Raw genomic sequence first — 12,328 nt, 5'->3', positions numbered from 1 at the left:
CAGATTTTTGATGTGGCAACCCCAGGAAAGAAAAATCTTCAATGAATTATCTAAAAACCTGGTAAAAGTCCTCCTGCATAACACCATTACTGCCACTGGTTGTGACTTATTTCATGCATTGAATTTCATGCCCGCCAACGTGATAATGTCCCAGAACAGAATTAGAAGTTAACACCAGCCTCACTCCTGACATTATTTGAGCTCTCTATTCTCTTTAATACACTGTGGTCCTTTCAGGTGTTCAGATGTGAATGAGGAAATACCTTTGTGCACCAGAAAGTCTCGTTAAAACAGCCCCAGTACAGTACGGTCACCACATATAAGTGTGACTAATGACTTGGCTCCCACGCTAGGTCGCTCTTTATTTTCTCATCTTTCTGTAGCTTCCTCACCCCTTCCTCTCCTCCCTCTTCTTCCTCCTCTTCCTTAGCCCTTTGATTTTGTAGCATTAAAACTAGACTCAAAGGAGCGCACGGTCAGCTAAGTGTGAGTAACTGGCCTGTGATGCATGACTATAGACGATCCAAATAATGAGTCAATTAAAGTAAATTATACATGTTTAGTGTGGCTGCAATTACTCTGCTTCTATCGCTCTACCTTTTTCTGCACACTCTTTTGTAGATGCTATTTTCTTTAGTCTCCCTCTCTCTCTCCTGTTTTGTCATCCCCCTGCCACCCCTGTGTCCTACTTCTCAGGGTCTCATGGTGAGTCTTTGTCTAATTACCATGCTAGCATTTAATTGGAACAGCGTACACAAACACGCGAGTGACTGACTGAGTAGGGCGCTTTGCATAGACACACAACGCACTAATGCAGCTGGCCCATTGGATACGCATTACACACCCAAGTTAACACGCTCCAGTTGATCTAATACACCATAGTAATACAAAGTACACACTGAGGTTAGGTAAAGTGGATTCAGTCCAGGTTGTACAAACTGAAGGCATGTTTGTGACAGTCAAATCTGATTTTGGTCTTGTTATCTGTGACTGTAGCTTCTTACTTTGTTGTTTGTTCTCATAAAAACAACAAAAGAACAAAACAAACAACGGTCATGGAACCTTTTAGCCAAAAAAAAAAGAAGACTGAAATATTTTCATTATGGATGTTTTCATTGCACTAATCCCTTAAAAACATGCTTCATTACTGTGAGTGAGTGGGCTTGCATCCCCACGAACTTGATAGATGTGGCCTGGAGGAAGGTCTCCACCTTCTTTTGCCTGAGTATTTTATTGCTTTGCTCTGTGGTGAATGTTCTGAAGTATGGGTTGACTTTTTCTATTTCCATGTTGTGTTTCCAGTGTTGCTCACTCAGTGTTTCTCAAAGTATTGACTTTTTTTACTGCCTTTTTGTATATGTTCACAAAATATAGTTAGCTTATTATCTTATTAGGAAGAATTTTAATGTCTACTGTGCTTTGTGTGGCAGGATGTAAGTGTTTGTTGAATACCGTGTACCTGACCTATGCACCTGTTTGTCATTTTTTCATGTTTTTCTCTTTAATTTGCTCTTCTCCTCAGTGCTGCCCAGCCATACATGTGGAACCCCGGGCCTCATCCCAAACGGAGTGATCCACGGCTCGCGCTACAACATCGGGGACAAGATCCGCTACAGCTGTGAGTCGGGCTACGTGCTGGAAGGACACAACATCCTCACATGTATTGTGTCAGCTGGCAGCGGGGCTCAGTGGGACTTCCCCTCTCCATTCTGTCGAGGTAAAAGACCTGTCATTTGTATGGACTGTTAGAATGAGCCAGTGTCCCCTGAGTGAGAATCAGGCCAGGACAATAACCCACATGTTTACCTCTGCTCATCTGTGCGTTTAGTGTCAACAGTATAGATTGTATTCATCAACTTTACTGTATTTACAAACCATTCGGAGAGCCTGGTTTCGGGGTTGTGTTTATGAATGCATTATATTGCTTTCAAACTTGGAGTTATTAGCTATATTTTTAAATAAACCTAATGGAGCTCAGGGTTGAACATCAAAAAGCAAATGTTATAGGAAAAGTCTAATCACAGCCCAAAATGTCACTTGAGATACAGTATATTAGCCAAAATAATATAAGAAGTCAGCCCTGGACAAACCTGATAAGCTGCTTGATCACGAAGGATATTGAGTCAAAACACTTTTGATTAAATGTTTTAGAACGGTTTCGAGTTCAGAACTTAGCATTATAAAATCTCCATTAATTTAATATTAGCTTAACTGAAAATTCTATGAGATGAGACGATAATTCCAAGCTCTATTATGTTTTAGAATGGAATTGTTGCAAAAAGTTCTAGCTGTTATCTTCAGTGTGCTACAAATCAGACCCACTGCAGACCACTATATCAATAACAGTATATATTATAGAATAGAGATTAGATCCGAATACTGTAGTGTACCTCATGATAAACACTTACTGAAGATTGCAGGTTGAGGGAAAGAGAGAGTTGTTAACATATTGAGACCATTAAAATAGTTTGGTTCATGGGAATAGAGCGACCTTATATGGAGGTCACAGTCAAGGGATATACGTGAGACCGTGGTATATTGATTATCCTTAAAGCACAGCGAGGCCTGGCCATAACTACAACCACAAATCATTCTTTAAAAAAACAGATGGGCTGAAAAATCCTCAAGCAAAGCCCTTCTAATGGTTCATTAGTTTCCACAGGAAAACACAGCATCCCAGTTTACACCGCCAGGCCCAACTGAGGGAGCTGCTCCGTACAAGCGTTCAGGAGAAATACTTCAGCAAATGCCTCTTATAACATTTGTTTTAGGGTGTCCTTTTGTCTGGTACATTCTGTCTCTTTACCATCTGAACAAGCTAACAAGATGTACTGTTTTGAAAACCAACTTATGTAAACTAACTTATGTATCCATAAAAAGCATATCAAATGAGATATTTTTTCTTTACAGCATTAAGGACTAAATATTTGTGGTTTCAGATGTCTTTGGTGCTTATTAAATTTGAGCCTTTATGTGACACTACATTAAATAAATGCTATGATAAAACACATGGGTAGAGCTGACATCCTAAACATCTTCTCCTGTTCCTCTTGTCGTGTGTCTGGTAGCTGAGGGGGCATGTGGCGGGACATTACGAGGCACAGCAGGCTCCATCACAAGTCCAGGATACCCCACAGAGTACGACAACAACCTGGACTGTACCTGGTCCATCCTCGCTGAGCCGGGGGACACCATTGCTCTGGTCTTCAATGATTTTTTTTTAGAAGACAAATATGATATCCTGGAAATCAGCGGGACAGAAGCACCCAGCATATGGTAAGGTCAATTTCACTCATGGTCAGATATAAAAGGGAGCAATAAACAAACTAGACACATGTGATATGATTCACAAATAAAATGAGCTGAATCAATGTAAACATTCAGCCTCACACACATATAGTCTAAGCATGTGACACACTCACTACTCTTCAGGATTGGCCTTGAGGCTTTGCTTTTCTTTGGTTGACTTCTTCACTTTGCACACAGCAGCTGTTTCCACGTCTTCCAACATCAGTGAGAAATATTCATATTAAAGCCAGAGCAGGCGTGTTGAGGGGACAGATACTAATACTGATTGATGGGTGGTTCAGAGAAGCTGTTGATTTTGAAGATTTATTCTAATCCCACAGGGGACGGGATAAATGATTGTGTTTTCTTTCCTTTTATTGGCTTCTTCTTATCACTTTGTACCTGCAAACACAATGTGAATGTTGAACACAGTCCATTAGATTATCGCACTTTTTTTAGAACTGATTTTGTTCTAAAGAGCATAAAAGAGGTGGGATATTTTATTTGACAATATTCATTCACACCAATAACCAGTGGGTACTGTAAAAATCAAATAAAAAACATGATAATTCATAGTATCACTTCTAATATCCATGCTCTACAGTGTAATTCAGTTCAACATTATACTGTTCCTCCCTAATATTGTCTTACCTACAGGCTTTAAGAATGTGTGCTCTTTGTGTTTTTGTCTCTTACCGTAAATACTCTGCAGTTCTGTCAAAGCCCTGATTTGTCTGTTGTCATCACGCGTACAAAATGGTGATTGTGGGCAGCTTGAGGAGCAGAATGGATGCCCGGACAGATAAATAACTCAAGTGAAGGAGGTGTGGTGGAGCAGATGGAAACAAAGGAATAATGGCACGTTTAGTCCTGTCATGAGGCGAGCTTATATACATGAGCAGAGGCATTCTCACAAGGCTGTGTGTGTGTTTGTGTGCGTGTGTGTGTATCTGTATATGTCTCAGCTCTAAGTGCCCTCCTCTCTCTCACATGTCCACACTCCTGTCTGTGTGACAAGACTCAAGGACCATTGTCGGCCCCTCCTCTGCAATGCAGGGGCAGATGGGAGTGTGCTGCTGTGTACACCCAATGAGCGTGTCACATATAAAGTCTATCTGCCATGGCTTCTGTTGTTGCATTGCCTTAACAATTTCTCACTGTCACATATATAAATGCTTAAAGTTTAGGCTATTCAAAACAGCTGAGTGCTTAAATGTTGTATATTAAAACTGGTAACGAATGATTTTAGATTCAGTCAGTTATTGCAATCATGTGTAAATAGCTGTCTCTGAACTGCCATGCTTATTTTTCTATGTATTTTCTCTTCAAACTGTTGTAATTGTCTGACTACCACAGAGAGGAGTACTGAATGACTAACTTGTGACTTTATATAGAATTTAAATTATAAACATTTATGGAACTGAAAAAAGTAAATGGCTAATGTGTGAATTGAGTTAGACTAACAGTAATTATAAGGCAACTCTTCCAGACAGACCATGGCAAAGGTATTTCTTATGGCAATTTCCCCTTCAGATAAGAGCATACATCTAATAGATTGTGTTAAACCCAAATGGATTTGTGCCAGCAGATCTATGAGACCTAAGTACATTTCTCCAGAGGAGGGATTAGGCCATGATTGACATTTTCACTGAGGCTCAGGGGCAGGTCATTGTAGCAGTGACTGACACCTGACAGGACCACTCTGACGGCTTCTTCCTGTTTACCAAGAACTTTCTCTGATTGGCTGTCCCAGAAGCAATTTCCTGTTTCATGTTCCTGTCTGTTAGCTGACAGGTTGAATGTCAGGTTGAGTATTCGTCACATATAACCCCCTCTCTTGCCCCACTCAACACACATAAACACAAAAATGGAATTGATATTTTCCCCATATATTCGCATTGTTATTTTCTTCATGTCAGAGTATGTTATGTTCACCTTCTTTGTCCTTTAATGTATGATGTTGTTTGTTACACACTATGTCTTATATCAATACTAAAATAACTTCAGTAACAGTAATTAACACTGACATATATTCACTGAAATCTGCATGTTGTTGTGTCACTGTATTCCAGTGCTGTTATACATCTAATCTAGCTACAACCTATGATTATAGATTGCCTGACCAGCCAGTCCCCTCTACATTTCTGGAACCAGACAATAGAGGTGGAAAATCCTCTGTCCAAACTAGAGATGATTCAACCACAGCAGCTCATTTGTATCACGTGTCTCTCAAATGTGGAAAAAAAAAAATTCTCTCAACATTCAGATGAAAATATATAACTTCATAACTCCTTTTACCTGAGATAAATAATTTAGTTCAGTTTAGTTGATTCAGTTGTTGATTCTGTAAAACTCAATGCAGTTTTCTGTCCTTTATATATGTATGTGTATGTATGTCCCACACATACACACATATATAATTAAAGATTATTTTCTTCTTTTCCATAAACTGACTGTGACCCGAAATGTGAAATCTCTCTGCCCAGCTTATCTGTATGGTCCAAGTGCAACAGCCCTGTGTTCTTCTGCAGCCTAACCTGCACCTCTCTGCTGTCTTCTCATTCCACATGTATTCTCATCTTCTCTACTGTGTTGTGCACTCTAACTCTCCCTACAGCTATCCGTACTTCCTGTCTCTTTCACTCAGCCCTCTGCTTGCTCTGTTCCTTCTTTGTCTGTCTCAATCTTTAAAAGCACAAGAAAAACCAAAAGACAGTATTTGCGCCATCATCATCTTTGGCTCCATGAATTCTTAAGCTCAGGGCCATTACAGAACATCCAGTATCCATTAATCTTATTTGCTCCTTATTACCCCATTATACTATTCATCTCAATGTTAAATCAGAAGCCATAGTTGGAAGGTGGGGGATTTTGCAGTAACATTGTACCACTAGTTTGTATGCAGATTTATAGAGTCGGTCATATTATCTTTGCACATAAAATAAGCTGTTCGCCCTCTTCTTTCCAGACCTCTACTCTAATTGCCAATTATAAAATTAATTGAGTGAAAGGGTCAGTAACCAAGTGATGTGGTGAAAATGTTAAAATAGTCTGACATTTACAAAAGTTCATACTGAATATACAAAGAAGCTAAAGAACTCATAAATTGTTTAAAGTCCATAAAATATGACAAATAATATGAAGGCTGTATCAGAGTCAGAAAGGGTGAAATTTGCTGTATCTATCCCTGCAAAGGAAAAACACAAAAAAGGATATAACTTTTTAAATGTCAGTGGCAAGGGGCACCTATCGGCCAATGATAAAGTTATTAAAAATAAGATGTATTCAGATGATTAATTGGTTTTCGTGGATTTGTTACTATTATTGTGAGGATAAAAGCATTGTCTCTGAGTTTGAGCTAACTGGAATCTGTGTGTACCATAATTTTTACATAAGTACTAGGGCTCTGAAGCACTCCTTGGAAACACATAGACTTTAACACAGTATTTAGTAGTTGCCCCCTCTTGGTGATTTTCAAGTTGCTTAACGTGGTCACAAGCCGTTCCTTGCAGTGGTGCAGAGAGCAGTGGGCCAGATGCTGTTTTTGTGCTTAGCTCCTCCAGCTCTTTCAGGGGACCCAGAGCGCTCTGAAGGCCAGATGTGAGGTGAAGGCTCTCCATCTCGTCCTGGCTCGAGCTCCAGTCTCTTTTAGTATGCGCCTCTCGCTGTGTCCCCCGGGGTGAGCGCCGGAGATGCGTCCTTACCAGATGCCACTACTACCTCCGCTGCTTTCTAAACTGCACAACAAGCTCCCACTGAGCCTCTCCTGCTGCACAATACTTTTGGACTTACTTTCTACATGGGTGTAGTCCTTTTGACACAGCAATCCCTACAGACGTAGAGCATTTGACTAGAAAAAGTTCAATGTGTGCTGTACATGTAAACTGAAAGTACATGTGAACTGAAAAAAAAAATAAATAGTTTGAATAATATTAAATAATATTGTATTCCATGAAAATAGATTAGGAATCTATACATGCGAGTAATAGAGCCTTAAAAAAACAAAAAAAAAACAAACACATTACCAAACTAATGTATAGTGTCTAAACCAGGCTTAGATATGTTTCCATGCATATACCATGCATCATGCAATAGCAAAAATGCTCATTTCCATCTGTAGAAGACAGTTACAAAACATTACAATAAAGACGACATAGAACGATAAAAGACCTGGGTTAAAATGTTCAGAGACTTGGTTTGACTTTATCTACAGTTTAAGGTGTAATTCTCTTGTTGACAGAAGAAGTCCCTTTGACAGAGAGCACAGTCTGTCTAAATGTGGTGATTCTGTGTGGTACCTCACTCTCCTTTGTAGCCCTGTTGCCATTCTCATTCACTGTCTTTAGTTTAATGCAGTCCTTCAGTGGAATAGGAGCGGGTCTGTGCTGAACTTTGATGTAAAACATGCATTTTTAAATGCACTTCTACCCCCTAAACCCCTCCCCATTGCACTGTATAACTTTGAATTACTTTGTATACATTCAAGTACATTCCCTCAGTAATGGTGTTGATCCTCTGGTGAAATAAGCCATAGAAGTTCTCATTCACATTTTGTGCACATCCCGAGGATGGCATGATAAACCTGGAGAGCAGTATGTATATGCAAACAGCACAAATGCCAAGCTAATGTCACTCTCATGGATGGAAATGACATGGATACAAGGTGAGAAAGGCCAGGCCACATCTGCATGGACCGCAGTAGGTCGGGTGTAGAATCTTATTTGTTGACTACTAATGCATTTTAACTACATTTTTAAGTTAGCGGTTATTAAAAAAGTATTTTTCCTATGTGTTGTGTTGTTCCTCTAATGCCTGAGGCATTTTTAGATAAACATGGTCAATTTCCATGTTTTTGGCAAGGATAAACCTTTCTCTGTAACTAAGTGACATGCGCTGAAAACAAGTGCTGCTCATTCTTACTTGTTTGCCAATTTAGTTCCCTCTACATTCCACATTCTCTTGTCCTCCCCTCTGTCAAAACATTTACAATTCAAATGATGTTTATTGAGTAGGTGTATGTTCGGATTAACACTACCCATGTACAAAACACTTGGAGTCAGCTATTGCAGTGCGCTCGAAGTTTTATTTTTTTTTCAGTTCTTCACTTGAAGGGTAAACCAGTAATCCCAAACTTTTTCTAGACATCAACAATGATGAGTAATTGTTTTCATGATTTACATAAACACGTTTTGTATGAATAAACAGCAATTATCTTTTAGAATTAAAATATTAAAATGATACAGAAAATAAGAATTTTTAAAATACCTCCTACAGATGTTCACATGTTTCTGAGGTAACACTGGCCATCTTTCTACAGAACTGGCAAAGCTTTTTGGATGAAAGGTGAATTCCATTTCAGATTATTGGTTGCCTTGTACTTTCTGATTTGCATCAAACTGACATATATATTATGATGAATGCCCTATCTGATGCAACCTTTAATTTGGGTTTAAGATTGCCAAAACATACTTTACTTTTCTTTACTTTACTTTACTTACTTTAATATCGGCTGAAGTTTAATACATGTCCAACTCTGAACTATACAGTCAAGTTAGAATCAAAAGTAAAAATAAGATCTAACATGCATAATAGTAAAAGTCTCCCATTTTCATAAGTGCAGCTCTCCTCTGGTTTCCCATCCCCACCTCTGTACAGTGTCTGCCCTTCCCGCTCCTGTCCCTCATTTATCTCTATTGGTGGTGGCCTGGTGTTGTAATCCCCCACCTCATTAAACCAGTGCTGTGTGCCTCTCTCTCCACGGGTCTCTTCTCTCTTTGTCTCCCTCTCTCTTTCTCTCTCTCTCTCTGTCACTCCCTCTCTTTGTCCCTCTCTCCAGATCTCTCTCCTCTTGCACCGACCGGCTGCGACCTGAGGGCACTGGCTCTGGCACCTGGTTTTCCTCCATCCACTTAGTTATCTTTTCACTATATTTCTTCTGGCTACACACAGTAACTTTTGATCTCTTGAGATAACTAGGCTATTGAAAAGACTTGTTTATATATCATTTTATTTCATTTTTGCATTTGATTTAACCATTTTGTAGCCAACATATGCCTATTATTTAAAACTGAGCTGGAGGTGCAGATCAGAATTCTGTGGTAGAAATTAAAATCTTTTTTTTTTTTCCAAAATAGCTTTACAAAGTGCACTTTCAACCCATTGTTTTGATTGATGTTGGTTGAAAGGATTTATTCATTGTGGAGCTAATCTCTAAAAACGAATGATAAGGTTCAACATTTGTTTGGATATTGCCTCCAAAACAGTGAATAGAGATGTTTTCATGGTTTTCAGCTTCTTGTTATTGTTGACATTTTGAGGACTTTTCAAATGTATAATATTTCATTATAAACAGCTAATTGCTAAGTGTGAACTCAACCTATTGTACCTATTTGTGTATGGACTCAAAGCTTGCAGTATTTGAAATGAAAATGTTCTTAGATACCTTAAAGGTTGTATAGAGGATTTTTTTAAGGGAAGAGAAATACAGCGACAGTCCTTGTGCGCATTCAGAATTACTGTTGAAGTTTCCTGTCTAGAAGTAATTCAGTGACCGACGCGTCAGTTTTTAGACGCTTCGTCTGCTTCGGTCGCGCCATCGCTGGACGAGATCTCCAAGAATCACCACAGTTTGGCTTTGCTCCTTTTCCTCTTCTCTTCTTCTTTCAGCGACCTCAAAAACGGACTTTCTTTTGCGGCGAACCGGTCGTAGATTCTCGTCCGCTGTCGCAACAAACTTTGTGTGAAATGCGAGTCAGTTACACTAGGGAGTTTGATTGACAACCTAACAGCCAATAGAAAATGAGGGAGCCTCGTTTTCTATTGGCTGATGTTTATCTGGCCTCAACACGTCCACAGTTGATAGATTTTTGTTCTTTTCTTTTTTGGTCATCATAATTACAAAGCTGCTGCGTCTCTGTAACGGTGTTTTAATCTTTCACTGACAATTTGAAACTAAAAAAAAAAATCCTCCATACAACCTTTAAACAACATTGCAGTCAGCTTTTACATATACCAATCTTCTAGGAGTTGCAAAATATTAATGGTCAACAACAACTAGGGTAAGTCACAGGTCACTTTGGTTCTTTCAAAATAGATCTATAAATATATTGTCCAAAACACCATTCACCATTTTCAGACAACTCTACCCCCTGCCTTGCTCTTATTTTCTTATACATCTTAGCCTAGTAACCTCTTGTCTTCCTCTTTCCAGTGGGTCAGTGCACATGAATAATGCACAAGAAGAGTTTTATAACTTCACCACTACATTTGATTTCTTTTGTCCCTTTCTAACCATCTATGTTTTTTTCCTTGTTTTTCAAGGCCATGGGAATTTTTATATTAGTAATTAGCTGTCTTCTTAAAACACACAGTATATAGTAGTGCTATTTCCATAATTGGCCTTAAATTCTTGTAGATTCTAATTATATTCAATTTGAGTTAAAACCTTTGGGTAATATACAGTATGTCCCAGGTTTACAATGATAAAAGTGCATTAAGAAGAGGAAATTGACTAAAATTGCAGACTAAAACACTGTCTGTTGTAAACATTCCTACCATAGACCCAGTATGACTAGATAATCATTTTCACACAAATTGTCTTTGGAGACCTGCTATCAAAAATTATCATAACTTTTTTAATTTCCCCTTCATATTCCCATCCACTCTTTTTAATTAAGGCTTACTGGGCAGAATGGTTTTTGGTCCTTCTGAGACTGTAAATGAATTAATAAGTAGAGGTTTAAAATGACTGCTAGTTTATATGGGTACTTGAAACTAATATTTTGCCAAAGTTAATTATGGCAAAGTTATAACATTGGTATGAGAATGTTAACAATAAGATGGTCCCATAATGTTCAGGTCCTGAATGGCATAGTTTTTGTGTATGCTTTGGGATTGCTCCATAGAGGCTAATTAATACTTAATTAATACTGTTTTTTAACGTTCTTTGAGTAGCACCACTCATTTTTGGTTGAAAAGATTCAACAGCGCACCACCAAATAAACACCAAATCACATCATAAAAAAAAAATATATATATATATATATATATATATATATATATATATATATATATATATATATATATATATATATATATATATATATATATATATATATATATATATATATATATATATATATATATATATATATATATTATTGTCTGTGCCGCTGTCTGGTCTTTTAAATTACTTTCTTTTTTGGAGCAGAAATCTCAAGACATTCCAAAATGGTAAATTATGCTAATAATTCTATGTGGGAATTAGTTTAAATAGCAAATTTGTCCAATCAATCAATACATGAATTAATACATTCAATTATTTTGCAGTGTTCACATTTATCTGTGTACTGTAAATGTAAATAACTTCTTATCTTAAAGGGTCCATATTACAGTCTTTTCTGATCTATGTTATAATGTTGTTTCTTGGCCAAAAACATACGTGGCATGGCATGTCATGTGGTAATACAGGAAGTCCTCCACTGTGTTTTTAAACTCCATGCACTATCACTAGAATCATTTGGATGATTGATGATGTCCTGGAATTGCCAGTCTCACAGAATAAAAGGTTTCTGTTAACTTGAAAACTACTGTTTCATGATCATGAAGGTGAAACAGAGCATTTTGAGCTTTGCTGATATAAACAGACTAATAATGGATTATTAAAACATCCAGTGAAACAACTCCAGGTATGTTTTTGGTGAGGTAACAACATTTTGACATGGCTTAAAGCTCAAAAGAGTCATATTTTGTGTAATATAGGACCTTTAAACAATTAGGGTCTGTCAGAGGAATATTTTCACATTTTCCTGTAATAATGTTTGATGATTTGAAAAGCCATCAGCACTGGTCAGACCTCCTCTCATCAGCTCACTGTGCTGTTTGTGTGTATTTCCTGTGGCCTCTGTGTCTCTAGGGGAGGCTGGAACATTAGCTCCCAGGCGGTACTCTCTTAAGTCATTTCCATTTTTAAAAATCTTCCACTGTTGCTATTGGAAACAAGAAGCTGATGTAAGATTTACCTTAGATGGCACATTCATAA

The 12,328-nt window shown here is 38.0% G+C and overlaps 1 protein-coding gene across 1 annotated transcript in view; it reads left to right on the top strand.

The window, feature by feature from the left end:
• Positions 1-12,328, top strand: part of LOC110175400 (CUB and sushi domain-containing protein 1) — a 324,734-nt gene that overhangs the window by 182,047 nt on the left and 130,359 nt on the right. Inside the window, 2 exon segments of the mRNA XM_055154309.1 lie at positions 1,523-1,717; positions 3,069-3,276. Of these exon segments, the coding sequence (XP_055010284.1) occupies positions 1,523-1,717; positions 3,069-3,276 (403 nt within the window).

This window comes from Boleophthalmus pectinirostris, unplaced genomic scaffold, assembly GCF_026225935.1.
Source record: "Boleophthalmus pectinirostris isolate CB_2022bp ecotype Guang Dong unplaced genomic scaffold, ASM2622593v1 HiC_scaffold_19, whole genome shotgun sequence".
Taxonomy (NCBI): domain Eukaryota; kingdom Metazoa; phylum Chordata; class Actinopteri; order Gobiiformes; family Gobiidae; genus Boleophthalmus; species Boleophthalmus pectinirostris.
Note: the sequence above shows the minus strand (reverse complement) of the source record. Positions and strands in the feature narration are given on the sequence as shown.